The sequence below is a fragment of the Cryptomeria japonica genome, chromosome 10 (assembly GCF_030272615.1).
Source record: "Cryptomeria japonica chromosome 10, Sugi_1.0, whole genome shotgun sequence".
NCBI classification, from domain to species: Eukaryota; Viridiplantae; Streptophyta; class Pinopsida; order Cupressales; family Cupressaceae; genus Cryptomeria; species Cryptomeria japonica.
The window spans coordinates 443,774,709-443,793,913 of NC_081414.1; the positions used below are offsets into that span (position 1 = coordinate 443,774,709).

The 19,205-nt window shown below is 35.7% G+C and overlaps 1 protein-coding gene across 5 annotated transcripts in view; it reads left to right on the plus strand.

The window, feature by feature from the left end:
• Positions 1-1,867: 1,867 nt before the first annotated feature.
• Positions 1,868-19,205, plus strand: part of LOC131067547 (uncharacterized) — a 209,864-nt gene continuing 192,526 nt past the window's right edge. For 2 of the 5 annotated variants that reach the window (XM_058002614.2, XM_058002612.2), the window contains exon 1: positions 1,868-2,082. In XM_058002614.2, coding sequence (XP_057858597.2) covers positions 1,972-2,082 — 111 coding nt within the window. In that variant the 5' untranslated portion in view covers positions 1,868-1,971. Of the gene's footprint in view, positions 2,083-10,485; positions 10,669-19,205 lie in introns of those variants that run through there. The other 3 variants (XM_058002609.2, XM_058002608.2, XM_058002610.2) reach the window with 3 other exon arrangements.

The window sequence follows — 19,205 nt, forward strand, 5'->3', positions numbered from 1 at the left end:
AGGTTAAGCTCTTTGATATAATATGCTTTTTTCTACCCAATCAACTTTGTCCATATGGTAGTTCTAAATTTTTCAGTCACATAACTTTTTATTTCTTCATTGGTGTTAGGACATTCTTGCAAGTTAATGCCCAACTTGTTCATCCAGTTGTTGTTTTGCTTCAACCAAGTTTTCTTTCTACAATCTAGAACCTCCTTCACAACCATTTTGGGTCAATGATTATCCATGCTTTTTACCTTTTTTAAATAACTTATCAACCATGTTATCACCGATGACTCCAAATGCAAATTTTCATGCCCTAAATTTTGGACAAGACAACATGCACATACATCCTAATTTAAGTCAAAGAGAAATTTATGGCTTTTTGATCATTTGGAAAATATAAATTAGCTTAATTCTCTAAATGCATATATTCTATAATAAGTTAGAATATTAAGAGATGAGGTAATTTTCTTTTATAAAGAACATGCCAAGTAAGAATATTCACATGTCTCATTGTTGAGGTAAATATGTAACTATTAATAAGATCAACTAAAGTGTGACGTGTACATATAATACACATCAATATTTGTAGTCAATACATTTACACATGAAAAAAAAAGAAAAAAAAAACATGCCAACACTTAAAAGACATACCAAGCAAGAATATATATGATAACTGTTCAAAAGCATTAACCTTTTCTATATTGATAGAGATATCTATGAAAAAACACTCCATAAAATAACTAAGGAGAGAAGAGGAGATGAAAGTGGTTGCACTTGGAAAGAAGGCACCTTGACAAAGATAAAAATTAGAAATAGGGAACTACAAATTGGTAAATGGCCATATGATGATAAGGGCTATAAGGTAGCCATTTGAGGTTAGGTATGAGATAACCAATAGTAGTTAGTGTTCATGATTATGATCAAAAGAGAAATGAAAAATCTGAATGAAATGTTTGGCTATATGTAGTTACCACACGAAGTACTCACTATATTTGATTGCCACCCCAAATAATGCCAAGGCGAGTCAAAAGTAATATGATGTTATGCCCTTAAATTAGCAAATAAAGGAAAATTTAGTAAGAGGGAAAGCTATAAACAAATTAGGAATGTGGATTTGTGTTCCTCTATCATGGTTGTTTTCACAACTTCCTTTATGATTGATTTTGTAGCTTTGGACCGATCTTGTGTTGCACATATTCAATCTCTAACTATAGTCCTAATCTAGTGAGGTACATACATATGTTAATTAATTAGTTATAATATCTATTCCTTATTGATTGTTAAGATTTAGTCATATTTAAAAACATATTGGGAGATTGCTAGATACTAAGGTTCAAGTTCTCCTAGTTTAGCACCCTTGATTAGATTAATTTTATGGCCACGATAAAGATGGACAAACAACAATCAAGAATGGAAATAATATAGATGCTAATTCTAATGCAAGTATTGCTTATTTTATAGTTCTAAATCAAAATGTTCATATGATTCTAAGATTATCTTTTAATGGTCAAATAATGCCTTTAAATATTAAGACATAATGAATCATTGCACAAATTTATTTTGAGTTGAATTCTAGTGGCTAGGAAAAAATGACAAGATTGATCATTTAAATTCTAAAAACAACTTTTTAACTAAATTTACCTTATAGAAATTTACTCCATGTATCATGAAAATGACCAAAAAAAGAAAAAAGAAATATGTAATCTTGAAATTTATAATTAACATATTAGAATTAGAACTAATAAATATTTTGAACATATAAAAATATATATATTTTTTTTTTCAAAAATTAAAAATAAAATCAAAATTAACCCAAAATACACTACAAACAAGACAGTCTCTCAAAATGCAAAATTAGAATGGACATACAAATTTTACCATTACAACAATAATAATGATTTTTTCTTATTTGTATGGGGGAGAACCCTTCGTATTTTGGCGGGAGAGCAGACTGGAAAAGCGAGGAGGATTATTTCTGGCGTGGCAATGATGGGAAAGAGTAAGGGAGCAGGGGTCGAGAATGATGGACTGGAGATTACTGCAATCGGCTCCGTGTACAAAGGTCCATGGGAAAAGAAATACTGGAGTTGTTCCAGGGTAACTTTTATTCACCTTCACTTTCCCTTTATAAGGCTTATTAAAAACAATTGCTTGGCACTCTTAAAATTATCTTTGCAGGGAATCCTGCAATTTTCTAAATTTTTGTTTGAAGGTTCTATTGTCTTGCAGTGTCATGCAAAATGAGTCAGATAACAGGCTTTAACTTGAAACCCAGCTGAAATTAGTATGTTTCAAAATTTATTTTAATGCAAAAGAAAACATACATTCAGGAAAAAAGCTTCTAGAATAAGTTGTATGTTCAAACTTTACATAATTTTTGGACCACGCGCCGCAATCCAGCACGAGAATTGCCAGAATAAATCAATAGGTACCCCTTGCCATTCCAATGGAGCGGAAGCCAGGAAAATTAGTTAGATTGTAAAATACTAGAAAGAAATGAGGTAGAGAAAGTTAAAATAAAATAAAATAAAACTGAAGTGGCGGGACAATGATATAACGGTGAGAGTAATCAGAGTAAATAATGCGAAAAATCAATTTAGATTAGCTAAATGGTAGAAGCACATAAGATGAAAATAAAGTAAATGAAGGGTACCAAGAAAATATCAATGGGTAAGATATGAGGAAGTTAGTAGTGCAGATGGCTAAAAATACTATGAAACATAAGGTTCTATTTATGTTTGAGTGTGTTTATTATAGATTGCTATGAGAAGTGTTTATGATAGATTGCTATGAAAAGCTTTAGTGCCACACTTCATCTATATTGAAGTTATGTAGGTTTCTATTCCTTAATCTGTCTGAGTGCTTGAAAGAGAGGAGTGTTGGTTGAAAATTTTGTACACTCGTGAAAGCAAACAAAATTGTGGCTTCAACCACAGTGTGTGAGTATGAAACTCTCCTAATTAAGGGAAGGCTCCCCCTATCTAACTAAAACTGAAATAAAAACAGGATGGGACAACAGTCTTCCTTCTTTCTTCAAGAAAGACAATATCTTTTTCTCTTCACAGAAAATGATAGCGATTGAATATGAACAACAGTAACCACTTTCAAGTAAAATGAGAGAAAGGAAATGAAGTTTCCTGAAAGCGCAAAGACTTCCGTCACTTCCTTTGAGATGGGACAGCAATATCAAGCTCAAAGACTTGACTATTAGAAATCCTATCTACCTTTTGCTATACTAAATTTTACAACGAATAAAAGACAACAACTCAAAGGCTGGAATAATTTATTCTTTCAACACAAAGACAAGAACTAATGCAAGCTCAAAGATTTGCTGCTATTTCTCATCAAACAATAATTTTTCCCTCAAGAATAGACGCAAGCTCAAAGACTTGCTGCTCCTTCTAGAGATTTCCTATTTTAATTAATCTTCTCAACTTGCAGCTCAAAGACTTCAAATCAGATTGGACTAAGCTCTTTTAGAAACACTTTGCATAGAAGAAATAAAAAGAGTCAAACTCAAACTTGTAGCTCAAAGACTCAAAACTTGAGTAATCCTTCTTTATTATTCTTCAAAACCTTCAATTCACATACATAAGCTCAAAGACTTCTTGCTGTAAATTTGGCAGAGTTTTTGCTTGCTTTCCCAAAAGATATCTATTACAATAGATCCCTCAAGTATTTATAGAAGAGGAGTCTTGAGAAAAAGGTGGGAGGATCCTAACTAACTTGAGAGATTCTCTCAAACACCAAGACTTATTCAATAACTAACTAAGATTTATTCCAACTACAGTCCTAATTGGACACAACTTGTAGTTGTCTTACATGTAATTACAAAAGTGCAAGTAATGTGTAACTTGCTTTTTACAAAAAATACTCTTACATGTAACTTGTCAAAACGAAATTACAAATGCATAACTAAAACTATTCCATGTGTCTAAAGACACGACTCTAACTGCATCATCCTTTGTTTGTGATGATCTTCATGTCGCTTCAGGATGCTAGAAGTTGAAGTATTCTGGATTGGTAAAGACATCTTGAACTGGAACAGGAACTTGCATCCTTGTCTTCTTGCTTGGGGTAGTACTGGCTTTTCAAGAGGGAAAGGTCGGCCTTCCTCTTTTTATGTCATGACCATCTTTGTCTTGAAAGCATTCTATGTTCTCAACCATGAATTGTTGTTTGTATTTTTTCTTTGTATCATCCTTCATTCTTGAAATTTGCTTGCAAAATAAGGCCCATGCCTTAATCCATTGATTTGGTAGATCGTGTGTGCAAACCGGACTGACAAGGGAAGAGAGAAATTGATGCAAAAATGGGCTCACAAGTGAATTTCGGGTTTTGGAAGTTGCATTACATGTGTGGGGAAAACAAGAGCATTAACTTGCAATTGCGGGGAACAAACATGCAACTTCTTATGTGTAATGGGTAAACACAAGTTTGCACTTGTAATTGGATCGTTAGAAGTCATTTTCAAGTGTTTTTTGAGTGCTTTTTGGACCAATTTCGGGTTCTGGATGGCTGACTGCAGGTAGACTTTAAATGGGGAAAATGAATGAAGGTGTGAAATGAGTGGATGAAATGGTATGTACGGATGAGGGAATTGGAAGCGGATAGGTAAAAATGAATTTCAAGAAGATCACTTGGAACTTTGCCAATGCAAAAATGGGAAGAACTTTTAACTTGCAACTCGGATTTCAAAACCCGAAATTGGGAAGAACTTGATTTTTTCGTCATTGAAGGTGGATTTTTGGACTAAAGAAGGTTAAGTCTTTATCCAAAAAGGGAAGAATATCAATTTTTCTCTTCCTTGCAATTGGGTTTCTAAAACCCGAATACAAGTAAAGAAGGAGAAATCCAAAAGGGAAGAACAACTTTACTTTACAAATTTCTTTGTAAAATGGGGAATTTCCTCTCATAAACCCATTTTTTGGGGGAAGAACCAACATATTTGAAAACAAGAAAAATGAAACAAGAAGAAAAGAAATCTTACCTTGCTCCAATCTGAAAATGCTTCTTCAACAAGATGATTAATCTTTGAAAGAAGGAAGGAGAACTCTTAAAAAGAAATTAACCGCATTCCAAAACCCTAGCCACATTTTTGAAACAATGCCCAAAACTGAAAAACGTGGCAGCAAATGCATGAGAAATGGCATGGAAAATGGCCAAGACTCTTTCTAACCTCAACGCCTTAGCATACCAAGCCAAAACGATTCATAAGATTGTTGATTCGTGGCATCTTTAATGAAGAAAAACGTGGTTTTTTGGCAAAAACGTGTTTGCTGTTATAAACCAAAAAACCAACAAACTTAACCTCCATGTGGCGTGAAAGGTGTCTAAAAATGCATGGAAATAGGAAGGAATCCTAAACGCCTTCCTCCTCCAACAAATTCTCCACAAAAAATTGCTAAAAATCCTCAAAAAAACGTTTTTTTCTTGCAAATCGGGGTTTTTGGAACAAATAGCAAGTTTAAAATGCATGAAACAATGAAAATCGGGTTTTTTGGAGGATATAACAAGTTTAAAATTTCACTTTTTCAACATGTAAGGCAAAATCGGGATTTTTTGACCAAATAGCAAGTTTAAAATGTCAAAAATGCACTTTATAAGCAAAATCGGGTTTTTGGAAACAAAGTGCAAGTTTTAAATTGTCATTTTTTCATCAACAAGGCAAAATCGGGTTTTAAAAATGCAATTACAAGTTTAAAATCCTCAAAAATGCACTTTATGAGCAAAATCGGGTTTTTTGGAGAGCTATGCAAGTTTAAAATCACTTGTAAAGGGGAAATAAAATCCCTACAACAAGTTAGAATTGCTTGCGCACATGTAATGGGGGTTTAAAATCCCTATTACATGTAAAAACCATTAAAGTAGGGGTTTTTGGAGAGAACTACAAGTTTACTTGTAACTTAACCAAAAAATCCCTATTTTAACTAAAAAAGACCAAAAAACAATAAAAATAATACAAACAATAAAAGGGAAATTTAAAACAAATTACAAGTTTTCATTTTTTAATAAAGTGCACATGTAATAAGCTAAAAATTTCCCTACAAAGACCAAAACAATGGAAATCATTAAACTTGTAGTTCAAGAAAAATTCTCCACCTACAGTCGGGATTTTAAAACCCGATTGAAGGAAAGACATAGCAAACGAACCCAAAATTCGACGAAATTCGAAACGTAGTTCTAGGATGGACTGAGGATTAAGCCAATCCAAGGATTAGTCGAAATTCTACCTCGGGAAGCGTGCCATAGAGTAATTTTTTTTTCATTTTTTCACAAAAATTTAATTTAATGGTCCTTCATTTTTTAAAACAAAAATGAGGACAACAAGGAGATTAGTCCTTTTTTTCTTTATTTTATATCTCACACAATTTGTCAATGAACCTTATTCTTGGTTGAAGACACATTATAATAATTAATAACTAATTACTATTTGCAAGGTTTTTTTCCTAACATGGAGTATTGTTATGATTGGATTATCACTTCAAATATCCCATATTGATAACAATTTTGTGTGGCCATATAAAGTATTAGATGGACCAAAATTTTTGCTAATCTAGAAGCATGACTTTAGGTTGCAAATATTTGTCATTGGTGGGACGACCTAGCATAATACTCCACCTCTGAAAATACCTTCCCCCACCTCAAAAAATAAAGAAAAGAAAACATCTAAACATTGTGGTCATATTTACAATTAGACAAAGAAGGAAAGTATTAAAATAATCCCTCAAGCATTTGGGCCTAATAAATAACCCTACCTTCTTTAGGTAAGTTACTAGGGTGTATGGTAGCCCTTTCACCAAAACATGGCATCATTGCTTAGTCCATTATAGTATTTTCTCAATGCATTGAGGAAGAATAAAACCTTGATGGGGTATATAACAACCATCTCACCAACCTCATGACAACAATAGTGAGAGAATCAAAGAAACTAATAGCACACAATTCTTGGAAAAGAACGTGGCTCTAGATAGATTCAATGGCCCTCCAAAAATCTACCGAGCAACACAAAACTTTTGAAGGCCATAAGCAACCCTCATTAAAAGTTAGGAGCTAAACTTTGCTTGTGTGTTGCTTTATGATTACCATTCTCCAAGTATTCAAAAAGTTTCATGCCCAACATGATGGCATAAAGTTTGGCAAATGGTATGCCTAGTCATAATAGTCATTTAGTTATTTGGGTTTGAGCTATCTTTAGTTTTGTGAATGAGGGTAAATGATATTCTACACTCAAGATGGGGGAACAACATGAGCAAATGACCTCAGTTATAGGTTCTATCCTAAGGAAGGCAAGTGAATCCACAACAAATTTTAGGAATTTGTCTTTAAATCCTTAATAATTTGTTGCTTTGTAAGTGTAGAGCTTCCAAATTGATCTCTTGAAATCAATTGTAATGATGTGGGAGAGGCAACTCTTAGTCATGGTCAAATCTAGAATATCATAAAGACAAGTTACATAAGAGATTCGAGCCATGGGCCCAATATTAGGCTCCTTCTTTGAGAGAAGGGTGTGTCAATATTTAAGGAATGATAAACGGCTTCAAGGTTCAGGTCACCATAATGCAAGGAGATGATGATGGTATCATTGAGATTTGCAAATGGGATTGACAAAATGAAAGGTAAAGTACTCTTGGCCTCTACAATTCTTGAATTTGGGAGATGACTTCTTGATTCGGGAGCATCTCTGTTAATTTTAGATCAGACTGCAGCAATATAGATAACAATAACAGATAATCAAATTAAGCACACAAAGAACACCAATATACCCTGGGAAAACCTCCCTCTTGGAGGTGAAAAACGCAGCAACTAATCTCAGATCTTTATCATGCAATAATCAGAGGTAATTACCATATGCTTCAACACTTGAAGCAATCAGCAAGCTAAGCACAGTATAATAATTGTCTTCAACCTAGGGCAAACGAACTTATCTGCAACACATGATATTCGCTGTCGCAAGGAAGGGTTGTAGACTCTGAAATGAAGTTCGCTCTGCCTTCTATGATGGATCGCTGCCTTAGGATGATGTTCGCTGTCCTCAATTGTAGTTCGCTTGTCTTCAAGAACAGTTCGCCAGCAATAAATGATGATTCGCTGCTCAAGGATGATTCGTTGTCCTTGAATTATGCTTCACTGATCGCAGAAGTCGTTCGCTAATGAATGCTGAATGTAGAACATGTTCGCTGAGTGTAATCGCTGATCATAGGAGGTATTCGCTGAGTGAAATGGTGTGTTTGAACAATGATTGAAGCTTTGTACTTATAGGTTACTTAGCTCTTTAATTTTTCCCAAGTCGGCTTGCAAGGAGAATATATTTAATCACAATTCGATGCATCAGATTGGCGCCAAAACTGAAATGGCCCCACACGTTTCAAACAAGATATGATTATTGCATTATGGGACATGACTAAGGCCAAGGGCCCACTAGTCATCCAAATGTGCTAGGTCGGCCCTAGAAGGGATCAGATCTAGCTACAACATTAACAATCTCATCATATGGCATTATCCATGGGAATGCTCTCTTCTTTTGAGCCTTGTAATTCACCTAATATTTTGATGGGTAACAACATATACATGAAGGTTTGTGGGAAAGGTTATATTGACATGGGATTAGGATGTGTTCCCTCCTTGTCCTATAATCTCCTTTCTGTCTATCAAATTGCTCATAGTGGACAAGGTAAAATAGCTGAGTTCACTCATGATTTTGTTTACAGTAGGGACATTGGGACTAGAGAGATCCTTGCTAAATGGATGGTTGATCATTCATCTCGTTTGTATACCTTCTCTCTCTCTCTCTCAGTGATGATTTGATTGATGTATACACTCTTTCATTAAGAGTGAATGATGTTTGTGAGGAGAAGTTTGGTCATTTGAATCTTGGCATTCTAGAGACTAGTGCTGAGCTTCTTACTTCTCTACCTCCTGCTTTGGCTTTCAGTGCTTCTATTTAGCATGATGAACATAATTTTTCTGATCTTGCTTTGTGGGATGAGTAATTGACAGGGATTTCAAACTTTATTGTGGATTCTCATATTGCAGATATGGGAGACACACTTGAGGGGATTTAACTCCTTTTTGATGATAGTTTCAGTACAACTGCTATTTCAATCTTCATTGCCTTTGGAGATTGAAATTCATGAGTTTCCTCATGAACTTGATTGGTCATGTTTCTTGTCTGAGATTGACCATGATTATGTTGTGGCTTTTTCAAGCTTGGAGACTCCTCAATTTTTAGATAGTCGCATCTCGAGACTTCTTCCCTCCTTTTAGTTGGACGTGGAGTGGTTTCTTCATTATCTTATGGACTTGTTTCTTCCTAAGGTAAGATGTGTTGCTTGCAAGCATTGGATCGTCTTTCGTTTTTAGGCATACTTCATTGCCGTTGGAGCTTCTTCATTGGGGGGGGGATATTTTGTCTCTCTCTCTCTCATTCTCATTTGGGGGGATCATTGATTGTAATTTCACGATGGATGTAGTCCTTGGGGAGTATCATTGAGTCCTCCATACGTCATTATTTTTTTGTATCTTTTCTTTCTTTTGGAGAAGAGTTTTGTCCCAATGGGTTTTCTCCTTTTCTCCTTTTGTGAGAGATTTGCATTGTAAATGAGTAACTAACATTGTTTTGTGGTCGGGACCCATAACAATCTTGCATCTTTGCATAATAATCTACTCACTAAGTTGAACTTAAAGGGGGGTGTTGGTGTGAATAATGTCTTGTACCTAGCTAGTTTATAATAGGGGAGTTATTCACATGACCTATGTTTACTAGGTCCTAGGTGTCATTCTAGAAGTCTTAGTTGTCATGTCCCCTCCTGGATCATTATACATAGAAAGAGAGAGAGACCCCAAATGAATTAATAATTACCAACGAAGGAATATTTGAAAGTTATTTATTTATTAGATATTATTATAACTAATAAATATTCCTTAGAGGATAAGGATGGGAAAAAGAATACGTACAAACATAATCCTATGCTTTTCCTCCAACGAACAAGAAAAGTATTTAGACTAATTGACATTAAATACATCGCTAGTGGTCCGCAATTTTGTGGAGTCTCTAAAAGAGACAAAATTGCGAATGTAATTAGAAGACCATTATTATAGATGGGTTCAAGTATTGTGCTTAGCAAGAACCACCATTTAAGAACACTAATCGTATAGTCAACGATCATGATTAAAGACATATAGGGCACTCTAAGAGAATTTACACTGGATGTAAAAATACTTAATAATGTTAATGTATGGATTAATCGAATTAGGATAGCATAAATAAACGGTTAAAATAATAATATAAGTAATCTATGAAAAATTAAGAAAATATATTTAATTTATTTTTAATAAGGAAATGTTATTTAAATAATTAATATATTGAAATGCTATTTAATATTTAATATATTTAAAAGGAAATAATAAGTAATATTTAATATATTTAAATATATATTACCAAAACAAAGCATAACTTAAATACTAAACAGACCCGATGACTCCTAAACCATCCTAAATTAGCCTAGGTTACTTCTGCACCCCTTCATGCGGAAGGGACCTGTGGAGGGGCACAACCCCTCATGGGTTATATAAGGGAACAACGGCAAGGGTTAGGAGGAAAAAGACGGGGAGGGGAGGACGGGAAGAAAGGAGGAGAGCGGACTGCGTAGGAAAGGTAAGGGAGAGCGCTGCAAACGAAAGGTAAGAAGGCAGGTATTAATGTTCATTATTATTAATTAATATGTAATGTTCATTATTAATTAATTAGTATTCAGCATTATTAATTAATATGTAATATATGTAATGTTCATTAACATTAGTAATGTTCATTAATATGTAATATATTTAAACATATGTGATGTTCATTAACCTTAGTTAATGGGTAATGTGGAATGCTCGTAAATATTTGATGTTAATTATTGACCAAGTGAATATATATATATATTAATTGAGGTATAATATTCAGTGGTCATTAAATATAGGTAAAGGAATTTTTCATGTTAATTATTGTATTCACAAATTTACACATTAGGAAGGATTGTATAATACAAAGGTATTTAATGAAACTTAATGCATATGTTAAAAATGGTAAAGTACATTGATATATATCTATGTTAATTAAGAATACATTAAGAATCCATGTTAACACAAGAGATAGTTTATGAACGGAAACTATTATGCTAATGCATGGCTTGGTTGACTAAAACTCAACCAAGAAGAGAAGGATCTGGTCAATCCCCCTTTGAGGACTTGGATGATGGAGGCATCGTCCAGGACAAGGAAAGGCAAGGGTCTTCCTTGGCTGGCTTGGGTGTAAGAGGTTATACTCAAGACAGGACTCAAAGGTCGGACCGATCCTTTCTGAGGACTGGGATGATGAAGGCATCACCCAAGGCAAGGAAAGGCAAGGGTCTTCCTTGGAGGGCTTGGGTGTAAGAGGTTACACCCAAGACAGGATTCAAATTCATCTTCGATTTCCTGGAGGGCTTGGAACCAAGGGGTTCCAAGAAGGCGAGCTTCACGGCCGCCTAAGGACATCTTGGAACCAAGGGGTTCCAAGAAGGCGAGCTTCACGGCCGCCTAAGCTTCACGGCCACCTAAGGACATCTTGGAACCAAGGGGTTCCAAGAAGGCGAGCTTCACGGCCGCCTAAGGACATACTTTGTATGGCATTCATATCCTTTTTATTAGATAGAAATTATGATTATGTTAATTAAGCATTGAAGTTAGATTATAATTTGGATTACTTATATATGTATATATATATGTTTGTTGTGTTCTAGCAAATCTGTTTTGCAGGTTAATGATCCCTAAATAGCAGGGACATTACATTAGTTGTCTAGATAAGATCTTATCATATCTTAGTTTTTACGGCTTTTATATAATTCTAGTTACCCAGGTCATTAAATATTTGGCACTTTAGTTGTCTCATAACATAGGGTTAAGACACGTCATAATTCTGTCCAATTCTATGTTTCAATCTTGTCTTTATAAGAAAGACCCTCTTACTGTAATTTCATATTCAATCAACCAATCATAATGAAACAAGCTATTCTTGCCATTTCCTCTCTTGTGAAAGTTGTTTTTGTCTACTAGCTGATCTTGGGGGTGTTGAGGGGTCACCATCAACTCCTACAGGACAAAATGGAGCCTTGATATATAGATTTGCAATCATAACTTACTATTGGTTCATTGGGTAGGAACCAAAAAGACAGTGTGGATTAGATTAGCAAACATATGGGGAAATATCAAGCACTGTCTCTCAAATGACACAATATAAGAAATTGTACTCGGTTACAACTTGGGGGGAGAGTGGTAGCTGGTGACTGATGGCATACTTTGCATCAAAGTGGATCATTGGTTTAGTGATTATTGCACAAATGTTTGGGGAGGGGTGTAAAAGGAGTTGAGATTTGCACTAAGAGTGGAAGTCAAGACAACATGATCAATCAGAGAGAGTTGATGAGAGATAAGAACATGAATGATCAAAATTAGAGACTTGCTTCCAAGAAGATTATTCAACCACAGGTGCCTAGTGCCCCTACCATGTGTAAAATAAGTTCATTTGTTGGAATTAGGGAATTAAGGTAACCTTTAAGAATGTGAAGACTTTGTGTCTTGCTAATTGGTAAAGATGTCTTTCACAAGTTGTGATAACACCTAGCAAGGTAAGGTCTTAGGGTCAAAAGTAGTTGTTTCTTGGCTTATTGCACTTAAATTTAATTTAGACAACGAAAATGCATTTAGGTGATATTGGTTTGGAACTTCAATTTAGTACATTTGGTGCGGTTTCATGTTTTTATAACAATGTGGTATGAAAGCATGTTTTATTGAGGATTGGAAAAGCAGAACAAAATCGAATATATTGTTATTTTAGGGAAAAACCATTTAACCATAGGTGTCCGGTGCCCCTACTATGTGTAAAAGTAAGTTAATTTGTTGGAATCAGGGAAATAAGGTAATCATTAAGAATGTGAAGACTTTGTGACTTGCTAGTTGGTAAAGATGTCTCCCACAAGTTGTGATAACACCTAGCAAGGTAAGATCCTAGGGTCAAAAGTAGTTGTTTCTTGGCTTATTGCACTTCATTTTAATTTAGATAAGGAAAACGCATTTAGGTGATATTGGTTTGGAACTGCAATTTAACACATTTAGTGTTGTTTAATGTTCTCATAACATTGTAGTTTGAGAACATGTTCTTGTTAAGTGAGGATTGGAAAAGTAGAACAGAATGGAATATTTTTTATTTCAGTGAAAAACCATTTAACTGCCATGAATAAACTGAATCTTGAACTACCAAAATTGAATGCTAAGTCAACCCATAGGATTAATCTGATTACTATTTACATTCCCCCCCTTAATTTGAAGGACTTATAGTTAAACCAAACATTCTTTGATCTTCTCAAACTTCTCTCTTCCAAGCACTTAGTGAGAATATATGTGGGCTGGTTTTCAGTTGGAAAATACTTTAGTTGTATGCTGCCATCTTTCACAAGCTATTGAATCAAATGAATCTTTGTGTTCATTTGTTTGGTTCGATCATGAAAGGTTGAATTTTTTGCTATTTTGATTGCAAATGTATTGTCAACTAGGAGAGCTATTGATGAGACCTATTATTTCTACAAAACTTGAAGAACCCTTTTGAGCCCTATTACTTTGAGACTTAGTACTTTTTTTTTCCAATTATTTGAAAAATGCTTTTCATAAATAATCATATGTATGGAGGAAATTGTTCTGTAACAGAGTTCTCCATATTCTGGCATTTAATCTGCTATTTCAGATTCTGAATTACAAAATAGAAAGTTAAGTATAGAAAGTGGCTAGTAACAAATTTTGGGTTACTTCTATGCAGAGGGTTTAGCCTATTTTTTGTAATTTGGTTCTTTACAGCTTCTTTAGTTGTTTTGTGGGACCTAGAGGAATACATTCTTTGCTTATCAGATCCAAAAGTGTAAAACAGTTAACCAACTCTTGTCTGTTGGCCCAAGCCTCCTTCGGTTTGATTATGATTTTTGTCTGAATGTTTAGCCTGACTTTTGATTTGAGTCCTCAGGTGACTCTTCTAAAGTTGCAGGGTGGGGCTCAAAGCACCAGCATAACCTTCATGGCCATGACCATAATTTGACACAGTACGACTAATCATTATTGATGGAGCATGTTATCTATGTTATTTGAGTAAGTGGATGGAAGTTTATGGTATTATTACTTTGTGCTAGTCTCTAGAATTGTAATCTGTACATAACATGTCCGTTTTTCCATTGTCTCCCAGGTCTTACGCTTTGCTTGTTTTTATCTTGGTTCCTTCGGTATAATCATGTATCTGAGGTTTGCATCTAGAAGTTCAAAATTGCCTCTGTCGCACTATCAATAGTTAGTTTGATTTTCCTGGTGTTGGAATATTAAAAGGAAGTTTTTCTTGGGATTTGGCCTCCATATATTTTACAATTTAGTGCAAAAGAGCTTTTTCTTTGGTTCATAATTAAAAATATATAAAAGAACTGTTTTCTTTGGTTTATAATTAAAAGGAAGTTTTTCTTGGGATTTGGCCTCCATGTATTTTACAATCTAGAGCAAAAGAACTTTTTTCTTTGGTTTATAATTAAAAAGAAAAATCCATTAATTTTGGAAGAAATTATATTGATGAGTGTAGTATATGATTATTTACATAGTGCTGGAAACATTTGGTTAATGGTTTCTTTCTATCGCTTTTGATTGGAGCTTTGAACTAGTGGGGTCACATTTGGGGGACCCCATCCCTGTGGATACAATTCTGTTGAGGCATTAATGCCTCCTAGATTTGACTCTTGCTGAAGTTTCTGTGTTATCCATACTCCTTATCACTCCACATGCCTTCATGCCTGTGCAACTTGTTGTGACCTTTTTTCACACATCGCCCCATTGCAAATGGGGACCCTCCCTTTTTCTTGCTTTCTAGGGTTTTTGTTAGTGCTCGTGGCCTTCCGCTTCAGTTCTGCTCGGTTCTGTCAAGTTTTGAATGGTTTGAGTCTAAAAGATTGAAAGTCAGTTTTTGCGAGCCAAGTGATAACAGAGTCCGGATACCGCCAAAGTGCCTAGAAAGGCCAAAGGACGAAGAACACAATTGATTTGAACGAATTTGAACAACTTTCTATTTTTAGAAAGTTTGCTTTTTTGCTTTTTCCTATTTTTTTGGAAGTTTCATTTTTGGCATTTTTAGCCTGATCCCTGGTATGGCTATTTTTAGAAAGTTTTCCCTATTTTTTAGGGATGTCTGCTTTTTGTTTTTTCGGAATGGGGGCCTAGGGTTTGCACTGGTGGCACTAGCATGCATCGAAAGCTATCGAAAATTTTCAAGTTTTGACCCAAAAAGCTAAGTTCCTATATTTTAGGGGGTCATGGCACATTCACAGGATAATCAGCTTGAAAAATCATCTAAGTCTGGAAATTCGCATATGTCATCTTGATTTGGCCTTAAATTTGACTAAGTCTGAAATTTTGAAAGATCTCCTAAAAACTAGAATTTGCATTATAAGTCGTAGAGATCTAAAACCACTCTCAAACATCCTGACAATATATATGAAATATAACTTAAAGTATAAGAAACCACTTATAATTAAATGTTATATTTCATATATAGTCCGCCCTCCTTAGAGATGCCCACAAAGTTTGCTTTGGAGGTAGTCTAAAACTCCGCCCTACTTGGTGATCTTTCAAAAGTCCGCTCTCTTGAGGTCTTCCAAAACTTCGCCCTATGCCAAGAGTCTTCAAAAGTCCGCCATGCTTGATGAAGAAAAGTCCGCCATGCATGGTGATCTCCCAAAAGTCCGCCATGCTCAAACATGAAAGAGGTAGCCTAAAACTCCGCCCAAGCATAATGATGGGGGTGTCCGCCCTTGGAGTTAGTCTAAAAGTCCGCTCTTGATACTTCAAAAAGTCCGCCTTGGAGGTAGTCACCCAAAACTCCGCCCTATCCAAGCAAGATGATGGAGGTGCTTCAAAAGTTCACCCAAGTTGAAGCCTTCAAAGTCCGCCCTTGAAGCATGTCTCCCAAAACTCCACCCAAGGTGCTGCTGAGTGGATGTCTATGAAAGTCCGCCCATGATGCCAAGTCTCCAAAGTCCGCCCTTTGGAGAGAGGTTAAAGTCCGCCCAAGATGATGAGTGTTTTGCCTTGAGCTCTCCAAATTCCGCCTTAGGATGAACATATGCAATTTAAGGAGGGGTTTGAAGTTCGCCTTCTTGAAGATTGTTCCAAGTTTTGATCCACCTATGCCTAAAAGTCCGCCTTGAGGGAGATCTGGTTAAAAGGCAAGGTACACATGTTTCATGAAGTCTGCTTTGTGGGGCGAAGGCAAATCTCAAGTGTAAGAAGAACTTCGCTTTGAAGATGTTAAGGGTAGCAAGAGGTAAGTCCAAGGCAAGCAAAAGTCCGCCTTGGAAGGCATGAAAGATGATTTCAAAGTAAAGAAAGTCCGCTCTACTTGGAAGTTGAAAGATGATGCCTATGTCTAGAAAGTTCGCCCAACCTTGCAACAAGCTAGAGATATGACCAACAAGGTCCGCCTTGAGAAAGATGTGGTTAAGTTAAGACATGAAGTGCACATAAACATAAGGAAAGTTATAAAAGTCCGACTTTGCCTTGCAACACAATGAGAAACAAACTTCATGAAGTTCGCCTAAGTCAAAGGTGAAGCCAAAAATACTTGCTAAGTATTGAGGAAAGGAGAATATTCCTTGGTGATGTCATCCAAATCTTCATAATATTCGAACTAAGTTCCAAATTAGAGAGTTTGAAAAGGGATATTTAAAGATCAAGTCGGATAAGAACTAAAAAAATTAAATTGGAAACTTGGATTTTGAGAGGAGTTCGAACTTGAACCTTAATTAGAAAGTTTGTCAAGGTTAAGGTCTGCAGATTTGGATTGAACTTAAACTCAAAATTAATTTAGAAACTTGCAAGAGTAAAGAGGTTCGAACTGAAGGAGATGATTGTACAAATTCATTTAAAATTAGAAACTTCCTCCATGAGCAAGATCGAATTGAAGTCAAGAATGGAAGTGCATTTGCGTGTTTCTAACTTTGAATTTAAGTTTGAATACAAGTAAACAATCTCTCCTCTCATTATTGTGCAATAAGAGTTCGAATTTTATGAAGAGAGAGCATTTTCAAGTAAGCTTCTTGCAGGTCTGAGGGTTTATTACAGATTGGAGGTGTTGCAGGGTGATCTCTTGCAGATTGAGCGTAATTTTGAAGGAGTTTTAATTTTTCAACTTCATTCTTATCAAGTATTTGCAGATTTTGAAGTCCAATCAACTAATAGAAGGCAGAACTTTCAAGTTTTCTGAGTTTTGTTCCTTCTTTATTCCCATTTCTGTCAAAGGTGAAGTTGATTGGTGGGTAGACTCATCAATTTTCTCAATTTTTCTGAGTGTATTGGAGGTGGCTTTATCGGGTTTATCCAAAATTTTGATAAGAGGATCATTTTGGATTAAACGTTCTTTCTTTCAAGTGTTTGCAACTTGTTTCAAAGCTAAAAGTGTTGGGAAATCAGAAGATCAAAGCATTCTGCCATCTAACCTTCGAAACTTTGCACTAAAAGATAGATTTCTAACTTAATTTCCTTTGTTTTTTCAGGTTACAGATGGTAGTAGAAGCGGGATCATCTTAGAGATTGCAGCTGGAGTTTCAAGCCAAACGGATGATTGAGGACAAGTTCACAAGCAAGGTTCATCCGAGCGTGAAGATAGCCGAAATTTGGCTAAGTATGGGAAATGTTTCACAAAGAAAATTCCAATTTCCTCAATTATGGTGAAGGCATGGATAAATTCTTCTCCAAATTTCAGCGTATCAAGAAGGAGGGCATGATCACAGCGAATGTCTGAACAACTTGATCCTATCATTTCATATTTTCAAGGGGCTATCTAGAGCTTTCACCCTCCTCGCGCGCAACATAAATTGGGGCCACGAAGAAGCAAGCATAGAGTCATCAACAAGAAATTATTCTAAGAAACTCAACAATTTTCCTTCCGAGCTTCATGGGCCTGCCAATCATTCCTCCCAAACCAGGAAGAGATCCTGAACCAGTACTACATCTAGACTTGAATTTCAACGACGAGCAAGAAACATCATCACAAAATTATACAGCTTAGCTTGGAGTGTAAAAAGAAATTATCTTGATTGGCATCGAATGTGCTTCATTTTTGAAGAAGAGGAAGCGATTGCTGATCGCATTGAAGTACAGATTCAAGGAAGAGAGCAACATCCATTGCCGCCCCAAGGAGTTGATCCAGCTCCCGTACCTACTCCTGCGCCGCCTCGACAAGATTAGGAGTGACTCATGTTGCGGTGGCGCCTTGTCATCTTTCGACCAATCAGATTGCTCCAAGTCAACAAGCCCAGATTGAATGAACCTAATTTATCCGAAAAGGAAACTAGACGCATACTTTAGTGAGAATGGCAACTGTGCCACATGTAAAGTTCTCATTCATTCAAACTGATAGAGTTTTGGGAAACCCTAATTAGGGTTCATAACTTTCAATCTGGGCCCTTGATCACTGTTGGATCTCGACCGTTCATTATTTTCTGAAAAACTATATAATGCTACCTCCTCTCATTTGGAGAGTGTGAGGTTTTTGACATATTGTTGCGTGAAGGTCATTTTCAAATAATATATTGCATTTGCGCTTTCTCTTAAGGCTTTGTAATCTCTGTTGTTTGAATGATTAGCATGGTTTCAATTTCCTCAACACTTTGGTTAAAGTTAATTTAGATTTGCTTTCATGTTATTAGAATTGAATGAAGGATTTGATAAGTGTTAAGTGACGGTGTATCTCTGCTCATACTTTTGGTGAATGGATGATTTCTATTTCACTGTGCAAAGTTAGTTTGAGCCTATCCTCTGTGCTTGCCAACATTTCAATCATAAGCACAACCCGTTGAAGATTGCACCCGCTTTGTTTAGTTGTCCTCAGTGTGGCGAAGCAAAGTGTGGTTTCCTGAGAGCACCCAGTTAATACCGTCTCCGGAATTCGTAGGATTAGATCAGCTTTCCTAAACCCTGTCCCTTTTTCCCTTTTTGAAAGTCTAAATCTCGAAAATCCAAAAAAAAAGAGAGCTTAAAATTGCTAAATCTATCTAAAGTCCAGAAGCTTGAAAGACACTTGTTAACGTAAGTCCCCCTTGAGATTTTCTGCATGCACTACCCAAGTAGCTATCCCACTAAAGTCGCTTGTTCGCACATATAGACCTTGGAATCAAATA